We start from the raw sequence: 25,152 nt of genomic DNA, 5'->3' as shown, positions 1-25,152 counted from the left end.
TAAACAGGGATCCAAATACTTTGCTGAACTGACACTAATAAAAGTGAAAATTCTAGGGCTCAATTGTGTTGTGATTCCAAGACACTATGCTAGGTGCTTTTCTTAGGAGGAATAAAAGTGACTGCTAAAGATGGGAGTGAGTTATAAAGGTGGTAGTTGGTTTTTGTTTGGTGGGGTTTTTTTGGACATGATTTGGAAGTTGAAAGTTGGATCTGCTAGCTCAGTACAGCTTTTCAGGTTTTTAGGGAAGTAATCTTTTTTAATGGAATGGAACTTCAAGGCAAACCTGAAGGGAAGCATTCAGGTAGCGTCTGATCATGAAATGTTGGCTTTTCAGTTGACTCTCTGCAAACAACACAGAACAGAGTTGCCTCACCAGAGAGAGAGATCACTTTGGTGAACTTGAAAAAGGATGAAAAATTTGGCTTAGGTAAGTGGCTTTAAAATTGTTGTTGTCATGTGTGTCCCTAGAAGCCAAAAACAAAATAAAGTTTTCTGGTCTGTGTTTAAGTATCTATTGTAGGACTCAGGAAAGCAGTGCAAATAGTAGCTGAATTTCAAAGGCATTTAAGATGCTGAAGCCTGGGCTTACTTGATAGTGCCTGTTACTGATTTGTTGAGTACTGTTAAGCAAGTCTGTTTCTCATTTTTTTTCCACATTGTAAGTGTTGGATAATATTTATATTGCGAACTGGTCGTCCTAAAAGTTGGCCTTTAAAGTTCATCTCTGCATTCAGGTACAAGATTTTTGTGTATGTGGATAACTCGCAGCTGTGACAGCTTGAAAGCTTTAAACAACAACAAAAGAAGATATTATAAACGCATTATGAGTTCATTGTGGAGTGTTTTTCTTACTCGTATAATATCATCAGATGGAACGGTAATTTGAGGCTTAGGGAGCCTGGAAGACAAGATATTTGCATTCCATTTCTTCTTCTACCACTAAGTTTTTTTTTTCATAAACCCGCATAATTTTTCTCTGTATGAGTAATGAATAATTTGGTGTCAGTACTGTGCTTTAGGGAGGCTCTCTAGAGTGTCCTTAAGGACGTTATTCTGTCTGTTGTTCAAAATTGGACTATTGGGAAATTTTGAAGAGAGGAAAAAGCCTATAAGACAATAATAGTTACTGTTTACCCTGCACAGTAACTTAAGAGTTGACCAAAAAGGAAAGAAATTCATATGAAATGCACTATTTCTTCACTTTCTTCCCCACTTCCCCACTGTGGTACTTTGCTGATTTAGCTAGAACAGCAAAACAGAGAATGCAATAAAGCTTAATCAAACAAGCTTTACCATTTACTTTCATGTGGACTTCTTTGAGATGTATAGGTTTTTTTACTTTACATTTATTACAATGACTAAGTTTTTGTCCGTTCTAAAATACAGGCTTGTCTTATGTTAAGTTACACTGTGATCACTGACAATTTTGTCTACTTGGGCCTTTTTTAATAGGTTTTCAAATAGTCGGCGGAGAGAAGACAGGGAAACTTGATCTGGGAATTTTTATTCATTCAGTTATTCCTGGAGGGCCAGCTGATTTGGAAGGATCTCTAAAACCAGGTGAATAGTATAAATAAGAGGAGGTATACATGAAAAAAAAGGCTAAACACGTATGTAGTACCATTTCCATCTATGGCTGCGGGCGTCAGTCCATTACAAATGCTGACCTTCAGTTACCTTGTGGATAATTTCTGAGAACTGGTGATAATTTCTGAGAACTGGTGATAATTTCTGAGAACTGGTGATACTTCTTTGTTTAACTATACGAAAACAAAAATAACTTGAATCAAGGCAAAAGATAAACCTTGAGGTAGTTACATATCAAGATATGGGCTTTATTTGCTATTGTCTCTCTGTGCTTTGTAATTTCAGTTTTTTTAAAATGCCAAATCCAAAATTTGATTTTGGCAAAAGTGAAGTAACCATATGGCTACGGGGGAGTGGGTATGCAAAAAAAAAAAAAAAAAAAAAAAAGATAATTTATTTTATTTTCATTTTTGCCTGTGCCTTGAACTGAACTACATATTGCTTATTTCACTTTTTGATTTTTGCTTTTGCATCTGTTTTTCTTACAGCAGAAGAGAAGGTAAAAATCATAATATGGAAAGGTTTGGCAGGTTTAAAAAGAGGAAATATTCATAACCAATTCTTGTGTTTTGTTTTGGTTGGTTTTTTTTTCTTTTTATAATTAGGTTTCCCTATTCTAGCATCACTTGAATTTTAGTGATTTTTAATCCATATATTGTCTAGAGATTTTCAGACCTGTACTCTACATTCTCACTGATGGATATAAATGTGTTAGATTGTATCTGAACAAACCCTTTTGTGCAGGACACCGACTAATATCCGTAAATAGCACGAGTTTAGAAGGCGTCAGCCACCATGCAGCATTAGAAATTTTGGAGAATGCACCTGAAGACGTGACACTTGTTATCTCTCAGCCCAAGGACAAGCTATCCAAAGGTATGGGGAGAAATGCTTCCTATTATTAAAGAGTTGTTCTTCGAGTTTGAGCACTCTGCCTTCTCTGATACCTTTTGTAAAGTACTTTCTGTGTTTCTTCAAAATTACTAATCTGATCAACTGAGATAGCTGTAAAACATCACCCTAACTGCAGTCACTTCTGTAAGCAGGCCTAGCTAGTATATGTGTGAAATTGTGTTCTGAGACCGAATGAAGTGTGTTATGGTAACCTTTGGTGTGGACACACCAGTTGCATCATAAACGGCAATTGTTCTGCATAATATGAATGGGTAAAACCTGATGTGGTTGTAAGCTGAGAAATTTGTGTCAAACTGCAGATAAGATGTTACCAGCTACTGATGACTTGTCTTGTCTCGTGGTTTTCAGCATCGTCTAGTGCTGCACATATCAGTAATGGAACCAGGGGTTATTTAAGGAGGCCATCATCGGTGCAGGACAATGAGGCAGAGTCCTCTTCAGAAGAACACAGCCGGTCCTGTGGTCACCAGCAGCCTGTTTCAGGGAGTTTGTCTGGTTTGTCAGGAGGCAAGCGGGATGGAAGTGTGAGCTCCCAGGATTCCAGAACCGAGAGCGCCAGCCTGTCTCAGAGCCAGACAGCTAGCTTCTTCAGCAAACGTGCAAGTGGTAGAGCCCAGCAGGAACCTCAGCATTACAGTGATTCCCAGTCTGGGCTTTCTAAAATGAATGAGAAGAGAAGATCCTTGTCTGACAGTACTAGAGCAAAAAATAAAAGGCCTGGGGTAGTGGAGTCTGTGGAATATTCTGACCGAGGGGATTCTGACATGGATGAAGCGACTTACTCCAGCAGTCAGGAGCAACAGCCAGCTAAAAAGGCATAGTGTATTTCATATGAATATTTCCCATCAGTATAATAGTGGTAATGAAATAGGTGACTGTGGGTGTGAATAAGGTGAAAGGATGTGGGGGAAGGACGGCCTAGCCTGCAGCTGATTTCTAATAGGTTGCTGATTTTGCTCAAAATAAATTGAGAAAATCACTCCTGTAACTTGAAACAAATTCCCAGCTTTCCAGTGTCATGAGGTGGGCATGTCGTAGAGGCAGATTGTGCTTTAGGATGAATGTATAGTGCACTTGTTGATTCTGTAGAAAACATCCTTTCAATTCTGTATGTTTGTCCAATATGATCATAGTCTAGTGACCACCCCTAGAGGTAAGTTTATTCACCTGGCAGGTAAATTAAGTGTTTCTTAGATTAAAGTAGTAGTGACACATCTGGAATGGGTAGCAGCAGAACTCATTGTCTTTTGCGATTATCATAATCCATGGAAAACTGCTCTTGTGTAGTGAAGTTCAGCAGTGAGCCATGCTCTGAACAGAGGCAGCTTGCTGCTTCACCCTTCTGAAAGTACACAATGGCAAGTACTACAAAGTAATTCCTAACTTGCAGTGATTCCTCTTTTCAGCTGATGGAGGTTATTCAATCAAGTTGTGGCAGCTCCTGCAAATTAATCCAACAGACCCTAGGCTGCTGTAATACTGAAGTATTACAGTGTCTGTGTTCTGTGACCAACTCGCTTTGACAATAAAGACTAAGCTGCTGAAGGCCAAGCTTATTTCTGTGCTAAACCTGTTCAATGGCAGCCATGGAAGAGTTAAAGCAATGAGCCATATGAGTCTTACTAATTGGTACTTTGCCATGTGGACTCCTTTTGGCTGCATCTGACTCAAAAACAGACCCTTTAGAGTCTTAACTGTAAACTTTTGTTCTAATGGCAAATCATTCTCTCTGTTTTGTTTGTTTCTTTTTCTTTTTTTTTTTAATAAAGGAATCTTCCTCAGCAAATACAGCAAACAAAATGAATTCTAAAAAGGTTACTGCAACACTTCTTAAACCTGGAGATATCTTTGAGGTTGAACTAGCCAAAAAAGATAACGGCTTGGGAATAAGTGTCACGGTACTGTTTGACAAGGTTTTTAGATGTTTTCTCTTTTTCTCTACTCCCAGCAACCCATTAAACTGCTAAATTTCAAGGAAGCAAAATATTTTCTGGAATCACTGTTAAGTATATAGTTTTCCTGATGTGTGATTAATCTTACCAAAGCTGAAAAGTAATAATATTTTATATCCCTTTTCTTGTCATCTGCCCTTTAAGTAACTCTTGTTTTATGATGGAGCCCCAAAGTCCTAATAGAATCTTACACAGGCACTGCTTTGTGAGTACAAAAGCAAGGTGGTCCTTGTCTCTTGCTACCTAATAACATGGCAAATTCACAAGGGAGAGAAATAAGACCTTCCCTGACTGGCATCTCAGGCAGTGGAAGCAGTAGTGTTACATATGAGTATCTATGCATGTCCACACACATATACCATGTTCAGTGTTCTCCCTCTGCTGGATAAAAGGCAGAAAGCAAAAAACTGCTTAAATCCAAATAAGACCTGGGTGATGCTGCTTTCTTGCAATATGAGACAAAAATGTATTTTTAAAGGACTATTTTCTCTTCGGGTTGTAAAATTTTGAAGGTAGTTTACGTTTAGGGCCAGCCATACTGCAGGGTGGCACTTCAGGGAAAAATAGAATGATTTATAACTGAGATGCGCACATTTTTCACTGCTCCCATTCTTGTATTGTGCTCAAAAATACATTTTGGTATTTTAATATTCAAATATTATCTCTCGTTGATTGATCGCCGGGACTGCATGGTAATGTGAAAAAGGAAATTGTCCTTGAATTGTAACAGCAGAGAGCAGTTATTAGCTATAGTTCAAAACTGGTGGCTTTCATTGGCTGTTTATACCTAAAACTAAGTTGGCCTTTTCCCAAATGTGGCTATATGGATAGGCGTGTAGGTAGAGTGCCGATTCACAAGCCTAGCAATCTTTCATATGTATGATTAGTATTGTAAGAGGAGCAGAATGATATTCTATTATTTTAGCATCCCAGTCTATTCAAACTCATATTGCTCTGTCAAGCTTGTAACTAGAGACAGCTGGAAGAATGAAGGTTCTTTTATTGAATAGCATCGAGCCTGCTGTGTGCATGCATTGACTTCGTAGAGGCTTTGTAGAAAACATTACAAGATGCCAGCTGATGCAGAGATTGCCCTTAAAGGTTACCAAGTGGTATCATCAATCACCTTCCCTTTTTCAGCCTCCCTTCTGCCCATTGCATTGCTGTCCAGTACAGTGGTGAAAAGAAGAGGCATACAATTAGCTCTGTGTTTTAAGTTTTCACATGTAATACTGTGTACTTTGGGAGTGAACATTAATACATTTTGGGTCTCCCTCTTCCCTCCCGGTTTGTGGAGAAGCACTGATAGTGCAGCAGTGAGACAGAATGATACAATGGTTTGGGTTGAAAGGGACCTTTAAAGATCATCTAGTCTACCTCCCCCCCTAAAGAGGGGGCTAAGGCCTTCCAAAAACAATGCCATTTGTGCTTGAGCAGTTTTTTTCCGCTTAGACATTCAAACTTGTATGAGTTGAGAGAAAGCAGCACTCCTTAGTTTCCTGTTAGATCAGAGAGGGTGTATTGGAGTAGGACACTGCATGGGTATGCATCTTCTGCTTTGGCATGCTGTGCTCTCACACATCTCTGAGCTTTGATGCATGCAAGCATGTGAAGTGTGGCGTAATACAGATGTGTTTATGCTGAACGACATTGATTTGTTTTGGGTGCATTTGCATTGTGATGCATCATATTTTTACAATCTTCCCACCCCAACTTCATTCATAATAAATTGCATGACTGTGAAAACACACTCTGAGTAACATTTTGGTTTTGATAGTCTGGCTGTTCTTACACGCCCATAGCCCAAGTGCTTCCTGAGTATAGTTTTCCTTGTGTGACACTGTGTTTAATTACTAAGTATTCTAACTGCAAAAAGACTTAACAAATCCTATTTTTTGCTTTCTATTTAGGGCGGTGTAAATACTAGCATAAGGCATGGTGGTATTTATGTGAAAGCGATTATTCCTAAGGGAGCAGCTGAAGCAGATGGCAGAATAGAAAAAGGTAGTATTTCAGTTCTTTCAGTTGGAACTTTTAATGTGAAAAAAGAGCAGATAATTGTCTGTGGTGGACTTGATGATACACTGTGGCCCTGAAGCTAGGAACTCTGTTTGCCGCCTTTCGGTGTTCCTTTTTCACTGGGAAGAAGAGCTGTTTTTCCAAGTTACTCCATTTGCAGTTGTCATTTTAAATATTGCCTTGATAGCTAATTCTGCAGGTGAAAATTAAAAAAAAAATACACAGAATAACTGCAGAAACAACAGAAAAATTGTTGAGACTGTGGAGGGGAAAATAGGAGATAGGCTGCAGGATTATTTTTTTTTTCTAATGCAGCCTGTGTTAATGGAGAACACTTCTCTGTTCCAGCCATGGGGAGAGAGGGGGCTTTGTATTATTTGTAGCCTTCTTGCTTGGCATGCTGGACAGCTCAATACAGAATATCACTGTAATTGTTATGGCTTTTCTTGTTTGTAAGCCAGGCCACATTCTTTACTGAGTGAGAATTCCCACTGTAGACTATGATTTGTTTTTAATGAAGAGTCTGAGGTTTATTGTAGGCTATCATTCTGATGGTTAACACTAGCTTTGACATGGGGTTATCCCATAGAATCGTAGAACCATTTAGGTTGGAAAAGACCTTTTAAGATCATCAAGTCAAACTGCATAGTTTAGTTGCAAAGTTCTCTTCTTGACTCTGAGTGGGGAGGAGAGAGGGAATTTACTTCAATAATTGTCCTTGTTAGCTGAGACTTGAAGGTTTCTGTGTGTCATATACATTGTATATATGTTCTGCCTACTTTTTCTTAAATTAGTAATCAATTCTTTGTAGGTGACCGTGTGCTCTCTGTCAATGGGATTAGTTTGGAAGGTGCTACCCATAAGCAAGCTGTTGAAACACTGAGAAACACTGGGCAGGTAAGCGGCTGCTGGTTCTACTCCTATCTGTAGTAAACCACTTCTTCATGACTGAAAAGAGGTAAAGGAACCTGAAGACTGGAACTCTCCCCAGTGTCCTGGTCACTTTAGGTGTGCTTTCTTAGACTCGGCTTCCTCGGCCTTGAGTCTTGCTGCCCACCCTAGTGGAATTCTGGCTTTGCGTGCGGATGAGAGGTCTGCATGGAATCGGTTTCTCCTTTTCCCTGGGCTTCATAGGAAGGAAGCCCAGGTGCATGGATTGGAAAGCACCTGTAGGAGCATGCTACAGGACAAGTCCCAAATCTGAACCACTGAGGAGACAAGGGTCTCCATATATGCAGCTGTGTTTGTATGCTGTGTCAGTAGCTTTACTTGAGTCTTGGCCTTTTTGGATAGCACTTGATTCTGTCAGTGGTGTCTCCTCATTTAATAGTACTATTTATGGTGACTGCTTCATATGTGGAAGTACACGCATACCTGAAAATAGCCAGTGAATGTACACATTCAAAGCTGCTAAGGACTACTATTTGTGTGACTTTATAAAATGCTTTTAACTCTATTCCCTGAATGCATGTGAAAACAACACAGTCTTTGATACTTCTTAGCACCTTCACAGCCTTATTGAGAGAAAACCCTTTCTTGCTCTGTATTGGCAACTATCTTGCAAGCCCATTAGTGTATTTTGGAGGTTGTCACTTACAGCCCTTAAAATAAGGAGCAAATGGAGAATGTATGGGGAGGGATGTGTCTATAAAGTTTGCTGCTGTAAAACTTAGGACCCTAACAAGTTAGAAAGAAACATGTACACTAGACGGTGCTATCTCCGTGACCATTGCCAGTTAACCAGAGAATGTTTCATCTCTTTAGGTGGTGCATCTGCTGTTGGAAAAAGGTCAGCTTTCGGTGGCCAAGGTTCATTCTCCAGTAACACCACAGTGCATGCCTACAAATCAGGTGGGGCAATGTGAACCACAGGAGAAACCGGCAACAAATACTACAAATGCCAAAGATTACAGCTTTGTCACTGCAGGTCAGGTCACATAGACAATTGTCTGAACTTTTAAACCTTTAGTTTTTATAATATTTTTCTTCAAAACTTCTGTAGAATAGAAAGACAGACAGGAGAGAAAGAGTTGGTAGGAATCTATAGCAAGCCCCTGCACATAATGCAGGCTCTTCCTTTTTATGCTGTTGTGTTTGTTTTTAAGATTTTTCACATCTTGGTAACTTTGTTTAGATACTATTAACTGTTTGCTCTCTCACTTCCTTGTTGTTTCCCAATTTCACCAGCCTTGAAGGCCAGGGCTGTAGCGAGGTTGGAGTAAAAGGGGTGCCGCTATCTTGGCTGCTGCGAAGGAGTGACAAGAGGAGGTTAAGATATGCATATATAAATGAGAGCTTCTGTAGGTCCTGCTGTTCACATCTAGGTGAGAGAAAACATCAAGAGCTGGATGAACAGAGAAGATGGATTTGTGGAGCTGACTAGATGTTGTCATATTCCAGCTTCTCTTGATGGAGACCTGTGAAAGTGGATGGAAGCCCACCCAGATGGGGAAACCACTGCAGAGGCCTTTTGGTCTTGCTGCATGTGATTTATCCTGTCTGCTGGGAACTCCAGTTGCTGCTCTGACTGATGTCTGAGTGGCCAGAAAGGTTCTCTCACTCTGTGCTTTAACAGGTTCCTTAATGAACCTCCTGGGGAACAGTATTTTGGAGACACCCTGGCTTTCTGTATAGTGTGGATGTTGTCAGGGCAAGCCAGCAGACTGAGAAGTCATGATCAGCTTTTTGTACTCTTTACCTTGGGAGGGACCTTTTGGATAACGCTTGTGCTCAGTAAAGTTGAAAGAACCCTGTGAGGGGGAGAATACACATTGTCACGTCTGGATTAAGAGTGCCAGCCACTGTTTTTTCATGGCCTGCATGCTGTAGGAAATAATAAGTTAATGTTTCTTTTGCAGAGAACACATTTGAGGTAAAACTATTGAAGAATAGCTCAGGCCTTGGGTTCAGTTTCTGTCGTGAAGATAACCTTACCCCAGAGCAACTGGGCTCAACCATTGTGAGGGTGAAAAAGCTCTTCCCTGGGCAGCCTGCTGCAGAAAGTGGGCAAATAGAAATCGGGGACGTCATTCTGAAAGTGAATGGGGCATCACTAAAGGGTTTATCCCAGCAGGTTTGTATCTTGGTAGTGAAACTCATGCTGTGGTAGTCCTGCAAAAGTCTTGGGGGTCTGTATCTAATCATGAATCCCACTGTGGCCACAGGAAGTCATCGCTGCTCTGAGGGGAACATCTCCAGAAGTCTCTCTTCTCCTTTGTCGGCCACCATCTGGTATACTACCAGACATCGATCCTTCTTTGTTGGTAAGGTGTATGGCATATGATTTTTTTTTTTTAATTGCTATTTGAAGGTTTGTTTATTCAGTCTGCTGGGTGGGTTAGTTAATTGCAAGATGCAGATAGAAGGATGAGGAGAGTGCTCACAGAAAAATGGTTCTTACAGTAAATCCCTCAGGAGTGTACTAAGCATTTTGGGGAACTGTGAAAAGAATGCAGGGCTTCAATATTTATTTTTTTCCCTTCCATTTTGTGGCTTAAGACATTGGAAATTGGCTTAATGCACTGTTTCTGTGGCTGGGTTTCTTTGCAGCCCAACAGTTTGAAGTTGATCTCAAATAGAAATTGGATATTTCTGTAATGTATGTGAAGAATATTTTGCAAACCACCAATTTGTCTGGTTTTGATGCATGTAAAACCAGGGAAAAGGTTGCCATATTTGCTTACTAGAAATCACAGGTGTCCCAAAGAATATCTTCAAAATGCTCCAAAAAGTAAATTAGAAGAACAGAAGGCCGTTTTAGGATACTTGGAAGAATTGGAAATTAAATGTGTTTCAGCAAAAGAGAAAGTACAGGGGAATTTGCCTGAAGAGAGGCTTTCCGTAATACAGGAGAGTGCAAAACTAATGGAGACAAGTCTTCAATTTAATTTATTTTCATATCATTTTCAAACAATAAAAACCATTCAACTATGATGTCAGAAACTTAAATGTAAAATAACAATTAAATTAAGTTTAAATCAGAGTAAGAGATAAGCAACTGAACAAACTAATAATAAAGTAAGTAGTGCTGTAATTAACCTGTTTGTAGTATGGAATAACTTCAATAAAACAGCACGTATATTAAAAGAAAACAAAAAACAATGAACAAATAACAATTTTTGTTTATAACTTTATCACAGATCAGTCTGTTCATGTACACAAGAATTTGGCCAACTAATGGAGACAAGTCTTCAATTTAATTTATTAAATAGAAGCGTAATCAAAGATTTTAAACTTTGTGTGTCTGCTAGCTGATGTCATTCTTGGGAATATGTGGTCACTGGCAAAGCTGTTCTTCATTCACATGGGGGTTAATAACTTGGCTGAACAGTTGTTTCCCTCCTGTGTGAGATTAGTTTGACTTCAGTTGCTCTGTAAGCATCAGCAGTGTGTTCTGGTTGGAAGCGATTTCATGGTAATTGCCTAGATGACTGCTGGGCATAGCTTGATGGCATCTGTCAGTAGGCTCTCTAAGGCCAAGAGTATATTTGTTTTCCATAGATTAATTTGCAGTTCTTTAGCAGTATATGTTTCAAAGTTTTGCCTGCTGTCTTGGCCAAGTTGTGTTTAACTTAGTGAAACTGTGCTGCGACACATTCACACAGTTGAGGCAACATCTAAATCGAAGGAGCTGCTTACTAATTGCTTTTGGTAATTTTAAGCCGTCTTTGCAACTTTTTGTCATCAAAACTGGAGTGTGATGAATTAAATGTCCTTGCTCTCTGTAGACTCCCATCCATTCACCCCAACAAGTATTTCCAGATGTAAGCAGGGGAGTTTCTGGTCCATCAAACGGAGAACAAGGTGACAGCTCAGATGAAAATGAAACTACTGATCTGAGGAAGAAAAGGCTAAAATCTCCCTCTAGAAGAGACAGCTACAGTGACAGCAGCCGGAGTGGTGATGAGGAGGTGATAGACTCACCAGCACAAGTGGGCTTTGGCTGGAGTTCTGCACTATACCAAAGTTCAGATGAAGCTATGACACAGGCACATAGTCAGTATGAGGCACATGGTGGTCAGGAGGAGGCTGTTTGCACCATCTTATATGCTGATCAAGAGACTCCTAGCAAGTCAGAGCTTGAGGACAGGTATGCTGTTTATAATGATCCTTATAATATTGCAGAAGGTGTTTACAAAAATAGTTTATGGGACCTATTCATTGAAAAACTTTTTTGTTCTGCTTTTTAGATCTGCATAAAGTCAATGTTGGCCCATATATTCATTTATGGGTGACAGCCATGTTGTAGAAGCTGATCCTTGTTTTTTGCTTGTTTATCTGTAGTAATCTGCTACTGGATTTGCCATTGATCCCAACGTGTAGAACTATTCATGAAGTTACCACATCCGTTTTAATAAATGACTGTTACGCTACGCCTGCTTCTGAGCTGACTCCACACCTGGGAGGAATGGATTCATTACTCAGCCAGCTGGAAAAAAATGCTGAAGAATATGAGCCAGTAATTTACTATTTCTGTCTTTCAGTAGCATAAATGTACCTACTGCTGTGGCCAGCTGGAAGGTGTTTTAGCCATAGTATTGGGAGTGCTTGAATAGAAGTTAGGCGTATTAATTTACAAATGGATAGTTGTCAGTTATACTTGCACTAACCTGGGTGTGTGCCTTATAAAAGGCACACATTTACATGTTGTTTATAACCAGTGAACTGCAGCTGCTCATACAAATGCAGGCATTTCCTGTCTGGGCTCTTGAGGAGTTGATATGTGGACGCATCCATGTGTACATAGGTAGATGTGTATATGTCTATTTCGTGTGTCATTTTAGCCTGGAGGACTTACCTACCTCTAAACTATGCATTCAGGTGAAGTTTAAATGGCAGATATCTTGCTTCTGTCCTGTTACTTTTCTGTGTGGTTGTTCAGAGATCAGAGGATGAATTGGGGCAGCAGAGATAGCAAGAGACCCTATTCTTTGCTGTATTTATATCTATGAATCCCAAAGACTTTCTGCTCTGCTGCAAAATGGAGCATATTTTTGAGACTCTTCTGAGATAGCTTCTTGTCACCCCAGAAATGTGTTGTGTATCAGAAAGGACTTCTGCTTCTATATCCTCACGTAAGCTATTCACAGATTTTAAAAAAATGGAAAAGCCTTGATACGTCTCAATTGTGAGGGTCTTTCTGGTTTCAAAACTATTCTAGCCCATACTCTCATTTTGAGAAGAAACAAACTGTCCTTTTCTTAGTCCCTTCTTCTGAAGTTTTTCTGGTGCTCTGTGAGTTTCTGTGCAAATGAGGCAGATCTATATCTTTCAAATCAAAATCCATGCAAATTAAAATAGGCAAAGCATGTCCATGTGTTATGGTATTGTATCTCATTGTAGGAAAATACATTCACCTACTTTCTTCAGTTGAATAATTCCTGATGTGTTGTCTTACTTGAAAAATACAGAGCCTTTTTTTATGTATGGCAGCTAGTTGAGGGGTAAAATAAGGTGTCAGTTTTGGTGTGTGCCTTCACAATTTTGTTTAGGTTGGGCCTTTGGCCCAAGGTTAGCTCCATGCAAAACAGTAGTCCATGTGAATTCATTAGAGTTGCTTACTTGAAGCAGCTAAGCTGAGCCTGTGAAGACACGTGTCTTGATACTGTCCAGGCTTGTGTGCCACTTAAACCAATAGGTAAATCTATTTCTAGGTGTCTTGAATTCAGTAAAGCATTAAAATTCTTCTGTTTGTGAGGTAAAGTGTTATTTTCTTCTCCTAGGAAGTAGAACTCCAAGTCACTATGACAAAGTCAGAAAAGGGTAGTCTGGGTTTTACAGTGACCAAAGGTAATGATAACGTTGGCTGCTACATTCATGACATTGTTCAGGATCCTGCCAAAAGTGATGGGAGACTACGACCTGGAGACCGGCTGATAAAAGTGAGAGAATTAATGTTTTTGAATACACGGATTGCATTAAAAGGACAACTTTGAGTCAAAAAAGTAAATGTGTTTAAGGAACAAAGACATGCACCTTCTGAGAGGCATAATTTGATAGCACTTAGACAAAAGAAATACATGTGTGAAAACATGTGAGAAGATTGTTGAAGGGAGTTATGGAATGTTCCACACTAGGCATGTGTGCATGCCATTCATGATGGCAAAAAATGGTTTAAAGAGAAAAGCATTAATTGATTAAGTGAGATGGTTGCTCAAATATGTGGAAGAGTTGTTGGTCAAATACATCATGGTTAGCCTATTGTTAAGAAATTTTAAGAGATTTGCTGTAGAAGAGTTTACCAGGTACACATCATGCAATACAGATGTTCATCATAGAATCATAGAAGGTTTGGGTTAGAAGGGACCATTGAAGGTCATCTAGTCCAGTTCCCCCTGTTACTAGCAGGGACATCTTCAACTCGATCAGGTTACTCAGAGCCCTGTCCAGCCTAACCTTGAATGTTTCCAGGGTTGGGGCATCTCTGGGCAACCTGTTCAAATGTTTCACCACCCTCATCATAAAAAAGTTCTTCCTTATATCTAGTCTGAATCTACCCCCTTCTAGTTTAAAACCACTACCCCTTGTCCTATCTCAACAGACCCTACTAAAAAGTCTGTCCCCGTCTTTCTTACAAGTTCCATTTAAGTACTGAAAGGCTGCAATAAGGTCTCCCCGGAGCCTTCTCTTCTCCAGGCTGAACAACCCCAACTCTCAGCCTTTCCTCATAGGAGAGGTGCTCCATCCATCCCTCTGGTCATTTTTGTGGCCCTCCTCTGGACCCACTCCAACAGATCCATGTATTTCCTGTGCTGAAGACTCCAGAGCTGGATGTAGTGCTTCAGGTGGGGTCTCACCAGAGCAGAGAAGAGGGCAGAATCACCTCCCTCAACCTGCTGGCCACCCTTGTTTTGATGCAGCCCAGGATATGGTTGGCTTTGTGGGCTGCAAGCACACATTGCCAGCTCATGTCCATCCACCAGTATCCCCGCGTCCTTCTCCACAGGGCTGCTCTCAATCCCTTCATCCCCAGCCTGTATTGATGCCAGGGGTTGCCCTGACCCAGCTGCAGGACCTTGTACTTGGCCTTGCTGTACCTCATGAGGTTCACATGGGCCCACTTACTGAGCTTGTGCAGGTGCCTCTGAATGACATCCTGTCCCTTATAGTATTGGTTTCTGATCGACTGAAAACTTGCATTTAGGCTTATAGGTTCTGTGAGCAATAGTGACAAAGTGTGTAACACAGAGCACGTGTGTGAGTTGTTGCTAGGTCAGGACACTGAAGCATAGCTGAATCCTATTACATCTTAATAAAGTTGGGCAAGTACAAGTCAAATTGGATTAGGTTGTGAGTCAGACTTTCAGGTGTTGGCCTATGCAGTTATAGCGTTCCATTTTTTTAAATAGGAACAGTAAAATAATATGCCTCTTCAGACTTTAATATTTTGACGTTTGGACTGTAAACTTGCTTCTTCACTTGCAGAAGTTCAGTTACATTTATGTGTTCTGTCTGTATGATGAACTGCAACTGTTGTCAATGAAGCATCTATTGTTTTGTCCTTTAATGTCAAATGTCAACAATAGGAACAGTAATAAATGTTTCTGCAGTAATGCTAAGTATTTTACTGGAATCTAACAAGGAGATTTCTGTTGCCTTTATTTTTGCAGGTTAATGACATTGATGTCACTAACATGAGTCATACCGATGCAGTAAACTTTCTCCGTGCTGCCCCAAAGACTGTCAGACTAGTGCTAGGGCGTGTCTTGGAGTTACCGAAGATGCCAGTCTTGCCTCACTTACTGCCTGATATTACACTAACGTGCCATAAGGAGGAGCTAGGTAACACAGAAGTATACTGTTTTTTGCTCTGAAGCAAAATTTTTCCCTTTGGTTACAAAGAATGAACTTGATTATTTTTTTTCCCCTCCCTTTTTCCTGCAAAGGTTTGTTGTTATCAGGAGGTCATGACAGCCTTTACCAAGTTGTGTATGTTAGTGACATTCTCCCCCGATCAGTTGCTGCCAGAGAGGAGAGTCTCCGTGCACTAGATATTATCCATTACATTAATGGAGTAAGCACACAGGGAATGACTCTGAAAGAAGCCAAAAGAATGCTGGAAACATACCTTCCAAAAGTGGTGCTCAAAGCGACCAGGTATGTTTTGGAAGCAAATGCTTTGCTTTACTTTTTGGGTTTTTTGCATGATTGTATGAGTATATGCATAAAACATGTTCCTGGTATGACAACTAGTTCACCAGAGTGGTACTAGGTGGCATGTTATTGAGAACTGACCCCACAACAAGGGTCTGTGTAGTCACAGGTTTTGTGCCTCAGTGGAGCAGAAGAGTACCAAGTACTTGCTGTGCTTTGTGTTTCTTGGGAAGATAAGGCTGTGTCCAGCTATGAAGTGCAAGTGTTCAAAATACCGTTTTTAAAATATGAAACAGGTCATTTAAATACAATTACTCCTTTTTCTTAAAACTGCTACTGAAGTTCTATAATCATAAAAAGGTGATAAAATGTTGGTTTGTGCTTAAATAGTTCTACTGTCACATGGATGACCCAGCACACTGGTAAATGTCAGAACGCTATGACACAGATCCTAGTGCGCTGCTCTGTTTTTCACTGCTTCTTTTATGGCAATACAGCAGTCTAAAAACCACTCCGGATTACTCTGCTTTAATATTTACCTGGGACTGAAACATTTACCTCATATGCTGGTCTTCCAGCCATGCATGCCATTCTTTGCTTCCTCTCTCCCTTTCTCCTTTCCACTCTGTTTTATAACAGAAGGGGAAGGTGTTGCAAAGTCCTGAGGCTGCAAGGTCGAATCTTTTTGTCAGAATTTAGAAGGAAAGTCCAGCTCTAATGAACTCTTTGGTGCTCCCTGAAGTAGGAACTAACCTAACTACCAGTGCTCAATCTCTCTCATTAAATATTAAGTATTCCAAAACTGCTGTAATAGAAAGCATGATTAGCAGTTTTACTGATGGTATGTATTTACATCAATATCTGATTATTACTATGATTTATTTACTTTTTTAAATAAAAATTTCTGTAAACATTTCTTTTCATAGGGATGGTCACGCAGTGCTTCCAAAATCCAAAAGCTTGGATAGCTCAAATCCATGGCCAGTGAAAGCTAACGGTAAGATTTGCTTGCTTACTTATTGCAAGTGAAATGTACATGTTTATAAAAATGAAGGAACTGACATGGGCCTTAAGATACCATTCCAGTCCAGTGGCTGCACTAGAACTCTGCTTACTGAGATCAGTTCCAGCAGGTGTTTGCTTGATCTTTCTTTTAAAATCTCCACAAAAAGAGATTCAAGAGTAGTCTCTTTATGATTCTATTTCTCTTGCAGTGTAGAAATTCTCTCTAATATCAAGCCTAAGTCTTTCAAGGAGTTAAAAAAACCCAATCAATCATCATCATCATTGTTATTAATACTAATAAGTTATTGTTTCCTCTGACCAGGCATAAAAATACCAATTTGTTACATTTGGAAGTGCTTCAGGTCTCCCATTGGTCTTCTCTTTTTCAAGACCAGAGGAGCCCAAATTGATTTCATTGCTCCCTTACAGTCTGTTTGTTTTCCTCTTCAAATGTGGTGCTTTTGGTCACACACATGGCACTGGGCAAGTCTCACCAGTGCCAAGCAGACAGGAAGAATTATTTCCAGGGTTGTGTACGCAGCGTTCCTGTTAATACATTCTGAGTGAGATTGATTTCCTTTTGCTAAATAATTCCTTGTTCACTCGCTTAGAGTCAGGATCCTTTACCACCAACAAGGACCCAGGTATCAGGTGATGTTTGGGAAAAACAAACAAAAAAACTGAAAACACACACACACCCAAAATCAAAAACAAAACAAAACATTAGCAACAGGTGATTGTGGGGTTGTATTTTGTACATTTCAATGAAAAGGGAATCATGCCCCATTCCCCAAAGTGTTTCCACTGTATGTTGTTAAGCTATTTATCAGCATTTCTCTTTGCTTAGAGTTGGTTACTTGTATTAGCATTTATGCTTTCTGATCCCATTGAAGGTAATGTTCAAAAAGCCATTGTAAAATATAGTCTATCAGATGTAAGTTTGGTAATGCCCAGTAACCAGGCAGGCAGAAATGTTATTCATTTCATAACATAATATTATATACCTTGTTTCTCTTATGAATATAGTTGATGGTGGCTAATTTAATTTCTCTGAAAATGTTGCTGTGAAGTTGTTGGGTTTTTCCCATTTTTGTTCAGGCTGTTCCTGTGGTGATCCCTGTGATAAAACAGAAAAGACAACTGATGCTTGCGGGCCCAAGGTAAATATTCCTCTGTTGTGCCTGTTGTTATTACCGAGAAAATTATCTATTTACACTCATTTTCAAAATAAATAAATTCATTAAACAATCCATTAATGAAAGTATGCAAACCCACTATTGTCAGCTGATGTGAATAAGCAGTGATTGTAATAAATACACAAGTTTTTTTTAATTGTTCTTTTCTTTCTTTGGGACTGCTTTATCGAAAGACAAATGGTTGTATGAGAAGGATGCAAGACTGATCCAGAAAACTCCATTTATTCAGTTTCTGGAGATGCTTGCATGTTACATTTACTAGATAGTTTTCTTTCTTTTTTTCCCCCCTTTGTTTTTTTCTGAGAAATGGTTTATTGTGTGTGGGACCAAAACTATTGAAGTCTGCACATGTTTTATAGAGGTTATAATAATGTTAAATACTACTATGTGTTCTCTTGTATTATTTTCTTCCTCATCACAATGTCGTTTTTTTCTTAGTTGCTTTATAATTTTTTTATTTGCTCTTTTCATGTGAAACTTCTAACACACCTAAAAGCTGCCCACCCATCACACAGCTGTCTCGGATGAGAATATGATATGAATATGGCTTTTTATTTGTTGCTAAGTATAGTGGTGAACTTTTTAGGGGTTGCTTGATGCTTCAACAAAGTGCCAGACTCTTAAGAGTTAATTTGTACTGTTCTTTGCTTTCTTAGATAAATGGCAATGGCATCCTAGGACCTTCTCAGGCAAATACAGAAAACAATATCCATCACACAAAAGGACTAATGAATCTTTCAAGATCTGGAGATGCACCTTCTATTGGCTTTACCAGTCAGATGTCAAATTTTTCTAAACACAGTGACAAATCAGGTAAGAGAAGGTGAGATGGGGGACAGCATTGTTTAGTCTTCAGTGTACACAAGTACAAGAGAATCAGGGCATTGTTGAATAGGCTGAAATAAGTCAATGTTAGGCTGGCAGTCAAGTTTAGAAGATGATCTCTAAGTCCTGCTCTGCTTTAGAGGAATTAGTTGATGTTGGAAGTAGATTTATGAAAATTGGATTCTGTGTTAGAGAGGAATGAAGGAAAGCCATGATAACAGCTAGAAATAATGCCATGGTGTCTGGCCCTCTAATTTTTTTCCCCAAAAAACATCCTATGTTAGGAAAACTTGTCATTTTATACTATTTCTCTTTAGAAACAGAGGTTCCAGATGATGAGTATTATGATGAGGATGATCACAATGAAGTTGTCCAGTACCTGTTGGATGTTGTAGATGAGGAAGCCCAGAACCTCTTAAATCATAATAATGCAACTTCAGAGGCTCAGAGTCTTCTACATCTCAAGAAGGCTGCATCAGAAGATCACTTGCCAGGTAATATGAGCCATTAAAAGAGCATATCATTAACAGCAAAATGCTGCTTGAAACAAGGTGCCAAGTAAGCAATTGATTTGGCAAGAGGGATTGTTGACATTGCATTAATGTGTGAACTGAAAGTTTCCCAGGTAGAACACAGACAAATGATTGCTGATTCCAGTGAACTTCAGGTACAATTTAATAAATTAGGTTCTGGTCTGATAAATCTGGATTTTGCTTAAAGTAATCTGGGAGAATCAATCCCATTCTAGAATTGTCTCTTGAGTGGAATCAAGGTGTTTAGGTACCTGGTTCTGCAGCTACAGTCATTGATTGCAGATTGCACAACTTGAAAATGTGTTGAGCTCTCTCAAAACCAAACAATTTTCCAACCTGCTTTGTCTCTTTTAGAAAAACTATTTTTTCAATACCTGCTTGTCTCTGTACACCTTTCTTTTCCTTCATTCCATCTCCTCGGCTCCAGTTGTTACTCACTGAAATGGGGAGTGTGATTTGTAGTTCCTTTGTGTCACTCTGTGTATGAGTGCTCCAAAAGTTCAAGCAAGATGCTTGCTACTCCTGTGGAGGTTCCTTCAGATATATACCGTCCAAAACTATAATTACTTCAGCTCTTTTGCTGCTCTTCAGGTTCATTGTGGTATTGTAATTGGTCATTACATTAGAAATCGGGGAACACTGGGGTTCTGGCCGTGCCAGGACCTCAGCTGAAGAATAGCATTGGAGCTCCACTACTTCCAATTTCTTGTAGCTCGGATCTGGCCTTTGCAACTGAAGATTAATTGAATCCATAAGATATAACAGCAGGGAACTACTGTTGTAGACAGATATAAGTCAGATTTTATCCAGCACATCTTAATTAGGTCTTGTTAATACAAAGAGCAAGTAGAATCCTGCTTTAGGCCTACTGCTGGTCTAAATGTAACTGAATTGCAGAAACACTATTGATGTGGGAATCTGATAACTTACTAGCACTAGCCTGTCCATCCATTATGATGTGGCACAGATACTCTGTTAGCTATGCAAACAACCTCACACAATAATGACAGCTGTTCCAGGTAAAAAAGAAAGAAGCCTAAGTCTGACTGTCTTATACAGTAAGACCTCTTTTCCAACACACTGGTAGCAAAGGGACTTAAAAGATGTTTCTCAGTTTTTCTGGCACCTTTATTCCCTGTGTAGTGCCAGACAGGTGTAACAGGGTTCACATTTGTGAGAAGGTGACTCCTGGGCATCTTTTGGTGTGTTTATGCTGTATCTCCTGATTTTCCTGTTACAGTAGAGATGAATGGAAAGCTGACAGAAGACAAGTCTGAAGACACAGACTGTGATGGGTCATCTTTACCTGAAGATTTTTCAGAGGTGGGATAACAAGAAGCTGGCAGACATTTGTCTGCTGATTTTGCTTTTTCAGATGCTCTTTCAATTTATTATTTTCCTTATTGGCATAGAACTTGTGGAAATAACTTTACATGTCTTCTAAATGAAAACATCTTTGTCAGTAGTAACTGTAAATGGTGCACAAACATTTATATATATTTTTTTTAGATAGTGTATGATTATTCTATTATAAATTAACTATTTAAGAGAACAAAGCATGGAGTTATTTTACATCGTTTCTCATAAAAACAAAAAGGGCAATAATAAGCTACCTTGTTAAAGTTATGTCAGGCATTTAATCTAAACAATTCCCTTGATTCCTGCTCAAAGGGAAACAGTCACAATGAATGCAGTGTAGACTTAACTGTCCAAAATGTAAATTAGAGATTCTTTTCCTCCTACTTTTTGCTAGGATGTGTTCATTAACTTGAATAACTTCTATATGTGGTTTACCCTACATTATTGCATGTCCTGTTTCACATCAGTCGTTAGATGCCCAGGTTTTGACTCCTATTTCAAATCAGCAGAACTCTGTCTAATCCAGCACAATCCTGGCTGTTGCAGCTTTCTGTCCAGTTAGTAGAGCTGAGAGTCAAATCATGATTCTGGCTCTGTGTCAGTGTGCTCTAGGACATCCACAAGGAAAATTCTCTGAGTATGGCAGTGGAAACTTGCAAGCTGGCCTAATAAGTATAAATGGTTTTGTAGATGATTTTTTTCTTGAAAGGAGGATCAAAATGCCTTCTTTCTGCTGAGTCTTTGTTGAGGGGAGCATGTATAAGAGTACCTGTCATTTAGAGGTAAAGCCCTGTTCTGTTCTACATAGGAATGGTGGCTTGACAGGAGGCAGAAGTTTTCACTATCAGATGTACCTCATAAAGGGTTTTTAAGAATTAGAAACAAAAAAGTCAACTGGATAAAATTTACATGACTACTGCTGCTGTGAGTCAGGAATGATTTTAAGATAGCTTTTTGGCCCTGTTACAGTAGATCCTCCTTCCAAGTGCACAGTGTTCTTTTCCTCTGTTATTTTGAGTTAATGAGATGTCTAAAAGAGGAAAGTCTTTCATTATGTGCTGCTTTGAACTTAGTACCCTTCAGAAACAGACCGTGTAATTGTTAATTGTTTAAAATCTACTCTGTGTGTGTGTTATAACTATGTCCTTTAATGTGTTTTGAAATATTTCTTCCGCTAGCCAACACATGTAAATGGTTGTGAAGACTATTGTGAAGTAAAAGCTATGCCAGAAAGGTAAGGTTTCTTTTCTAGTGTTGCTTGAAAGCAAACCTGTGAAGCCTGAAACTGAAGAGGGATATGTTAAAATGAGAAAAACAAACAAAAAACCTCACCCCCAAAACAAAACAAACCCAGTAAAATACCCATGCAATGACGCATTGAATTGGTTTCTGCCTATTCTTGTTATTTAAAAGGTTATAATTTGCCTGAATGCTAGTCAGCTTTATGTGGTTTACTATGCCCTAGTTCTATTTATTCCTTTGAAATGTGCTTATAACAAGTAACTGGGCTGTGTTTGAATGGCTCCAAATAACTTAATTTGCATTGTACTAACAACCTGGTACTTGCACGTGAAGAAAACATTCAAACAAAGCTGTCTTCAGTTTGAATCTTTACAAGCTTCATTAGTATTACTTCTGGTTTTAGAGCACAGAAACTAAACTGTATAGTTCCACTGGTCCATCTGTTCCCATTTGGGTGCTTGGGACTTATGGTTTTTTTACATGGAAAACTAGGGATGTGCCTGGCCAAGTTACTGGCTATTCCTTTGAGCCACCCTGAAATTTGGAAATTCCCAGGATTGTTTTTCTTTGTGAAATAATTTTAGTCCTTAGTCTAAGTGAAGCTTAATCAAAGTGTATATACTTATTTTTATGTTTTGATTAAGTTTCTGGGAAGTTTTGGGTTGAGACTTGGCACAAGCAGCAACTTTATGACCTAAAATACTTAATATGTTTATCACTATCTTTAACAAAGCTAGAAAACTTGCAATTGAAAATTGTTATTCTCGTGTATGCGTAATGAATTATGTGAATGGTACAAATCTGCTATTGGATGTTACTTGGCTGCTTAGCATTTGAAAAGTAATTGCAGTGATAGTTATTACTAGATTCGTGTCTTCCTGGCTTTTTCCACAGTTACTTTTTTCAAATCCATACTGGGGATTTGAGATTACTGGTATGCATCCAGTCCAGAAATACTTTTAGCTATAAATTACTTTCTGGCAATTTTTTTATTAGATTGCAAATGTGTTGGTTATTTCTAGGTGTTCTGTCTTACTTCCATATCTTGTGCGCTTACAGATCTCCTCCACAACCTTCCTTGAGTCAAGCAGATGAAGATGAAGTCACATGGGGAAGTGATGAACTGCCGATTGAATCAGTCAGCCAGGAACATGTAAATAAAGGCAAGAACTTTAACAAATAATCAGTGGAAAACTAAGGATCACATTAAATAGACAAAATCTCAGAAGTTAATTGTAAAATATCCTGGATATGTTTTGAGGGTGTATTGACAGGTATAATGAGAAATCTAACAGCTCAGCAACCTACTGGAAAGGATCTTTACAGTTTTGTGTAATAAATATGTGAGAGTTAATAGAAACAAGTATTGGCAATGTTATGCCTGTAGTTTTAGTAGAGTTGAAATCAGCTGAGATGCTTTCTTCCATAGTATCTATCTGACAAAAGCTTTAACAATATACATATTTGACCGTGATCAGACCAATATATTATGTGCTTCACATACCGGCTACTCCATGCTCAAATTAGGCAATATTTTTTCTATCTTGACTCTCATTCTTCCACTGCTGCTCAGTGTGGCAGAGTGGAACACTGCTCAATTTGATGCATTTGGCAGAATGTAGTCTTTACTTTTTGAGATAGCATTGGAAATGTCAGTTCTTGAAATTCATATACAGCAGCCTTTTGTCTGCATTCATTAGAAGAAAAAAGGATAATCTGTGTAAGCCTTTAGACTAAGTCAGTAGATTTAGGATGCTTCTCATTGCAATAGCAGAGAGACTCTTGGTTTATTAATTTTGTTGTGCTTCAGAAAAACTGAAGGCCTGATAGAAAGCAAGCTTTATTGGAGAAAAACAAAAGTGTATTTAACACATCTTGAAAGACATGTTGAGTATAAGTGCTAAAACAAAGTCACAGGCTGTGATGTTTTAAGTACAGGGTTCTGAATTCATCCCTGTGCACATTCATCAATTTTTTAGGTTACTGTGTGAAGAACTTACATTTCAAATGTATTTGAAGTTTGTGTCAATGTATTTATTGTAAGTTCAGGAAAATACTCTCTTTGGTTCCTGGATTCATCAAAACTGATTCTGCATCATACTGGTTATGTTAATTTGGTTTTGCCTGTCAAACTAAGAGGAAATCTGTGTATTCTCTCTGGTGTATGGAGGCATTCTAGAGAATACAGGTAGTACAGTGGTAAACAGCAACAAGGAAATCCAACATTGTACTACAGTTTACATTCCCCTAGTTTTAGCTATTTATTTACATTTATATCAATCAGTCTTGTTATTCTGCTAGATTTCCCTTTAGTGACAAACGAAGAGATCTCTGCACTCCCTACTGTGAATGTGCTCCCTGGAGGCAAGTACTCAGGAGCCAAATTGAAGTCAGTGATCAGGATGTTGCATGGATTGCTGGAACAGGGAGTCCCTTCTAAAGAGATTGAAGTGAGTAACTATTTGCCCTTTAAAGTCCTTTTTTCCAATATAAAACAGTTAAAAATAGAGTGGCTGGTTCATCACTGCCTTAAATACCACAGCTCTTTAATTTGCAGCTCTAAAGGGATGAAAAGACTTTTTACCAAAGACTTCACCCCTGTCGTGGTTTAACCCAGCAGGCAGCTGAACGCCATGCAGCTGCTTGCTCACGCCACCCTCTCAGTGGGATGGGGGAGAGAATTCGGGAGAAAAAGTAAAACCTGTGGGTTGAGATAAAGACAGCTTAATAAAACAGCAGAGGAAAAGAATAACAATAATAATGTGGTGGTTTGACCCTGGCTGGATGCCAGGGGCCCACCAAAGCCACTCTATCACTCCCCTCTTTAACCAGACAGAGGAGAGAAAAGTAAATCAAAGGGCTCATGGGTCGAGATAAGGACAGGGAGAGATCATTTGCCAGTTACCATCACGGGCAAAGCAGACTCAACTTGATGAAATTAATTTAATTTATTCCCAATCAAAATCAGAGAAGGAGGGGATAAAAACTGCTGAATCTTAAAAACATCTTCCCCCCCACCCGTCCCTTCTTCCTGGGCTCAACTTCACTCCCAGTTTTCTCTACCTACTCCCCCCCAGTGGCGCAGGGGGTTGGTTGGGAATGGGGGTTGAAGTCAGTTCATCACACGTTGTCTCTGCTGCTTCTTCTTCCTCAGGAGAGGACTCTTCTACTGCTCATGTGTGGCGTCCCTCTCACGGGAGACAGTCCTCCACGAACTTCTCCAACATGAGTCCTTCCCACGGGGTCACAGTTCTTCACGAACTGCTCCAGCATGGGTCCATCCCTCCCACGGCATGCAGTCCCTCAGGAGCAGACTGCTCCAGTGTGGGTACCCTGCGGGGTCACAGGTCCTGCCGGCAAACTTGCCTTGGCATGGGCTTTTCCCCCACGGGTCCACAAAGTCTTGCCAGGAACCTGATCTGG

The 25,152-nt window shown here is 39.4% G+C and overlaps 1 protein-coding gene across 1 annotated transcript in view; it reads left to right on the top strand.

Annotated features, from left to right (window-relative positions):
- Positions 1–25,152, top strand: part of PTPN13 (protein tyrosine phosphatase non-receptor type 13) — a 97,647-nt gene that overhangs the window by 67,856 nt on the left and 4,639 nt on the right. The window contains exons 20-42 of the mRNA XM_009641369.1: positions 338–430; positions 1,456–1,563; positions 2,335–2,466; positions 2,854–3,320; positions 4,275–4,418; positions 6,368–6,461; positions 7,288–7,373; positions 8,241–8,403; positions 9,335–9,549; positions 9,641–9,739; positions 11,204–11,565; positions 11,760–11,934; positions 13,199–13,357; positions 15,086–15,257; positions 15,362–15,572; positions 16,496–16,566; positions 17,673–17,734; positions 18,427–18,583; positions 18,913–19,089; positions 20,369–20,451; positions 21,666–21,721; positions 22,789–22,892; positions 24,031–24,179. Of these exons, the coding sequence (XP_009639664.1) occupies positions 338–430; positions 1,456–1,563; positions 2,335–2,466; positions 2,854–3,320; positions 4,275–4,418; positions 6,368–6,461; positions 7,288–7,373; positions 8,241–8,403; positions 9,335–9,549; positions 9,641–9,739; positions 11,204–11,565; positions 11,760–11,934; positions 13,199–13,357; positions 15,086–15,257; positions 15,362–15,572; positions 16,496–16,566; positions 17,673–17,734; positions 18,427–18,583; positions 18,913–19,089; positions 20,369–20,451; positions 21,666–21,721; positions 22,789–22,892; positions 24,031–24,179 (3,539 nt within the window). The remainder of the gene's footprint in view (positions 1–337; positions 431–1,455; positions 1,564–2,334; positions 2,467–2,853; positions 3,321–4,274; positions 4,419–6,367; positions 6,462–7,287; positions 7,374–8,240; positions 8,404–9,334; positions 9,550–9,640; positions 9,740–11,203; positions 11,566–11,759; positions 11,935–13,198; positions 13,358–15,085; positions 15,258–15,361; positions 15,573–16,495; positions 16,567–17,672; positions 17,735–18,426; positions 18,584–18,912; positions 19,090–20,368; positions 20,452–21,665; positions 21,722–22,788; positions 22,893–24,030; positions 24,180–25,152) is intronic.

Source organism: Egretta garzetta, unplaced genomic scaffold (assembly GCF_000687185.1).
Source record: "Egretta garzetta isolate BGI_Z169 unplaced genomic scaffold, ASM68718v1 scaffold856, whole genome shotgun sequence".
In the NCBI taxonomy this organism is placed as follows: domain Eukaryota; kingdom Metazoa; phylum Chordata; class Aves; order Pelecaniformes; family Ardeidae; genus Egretta; species Egretta garzetta.
The sequence above is the reverse complement of the archived record's forward strand: the minus strand, read 5'-3'. Positions and strand labels throughout refer to the sequence as shown.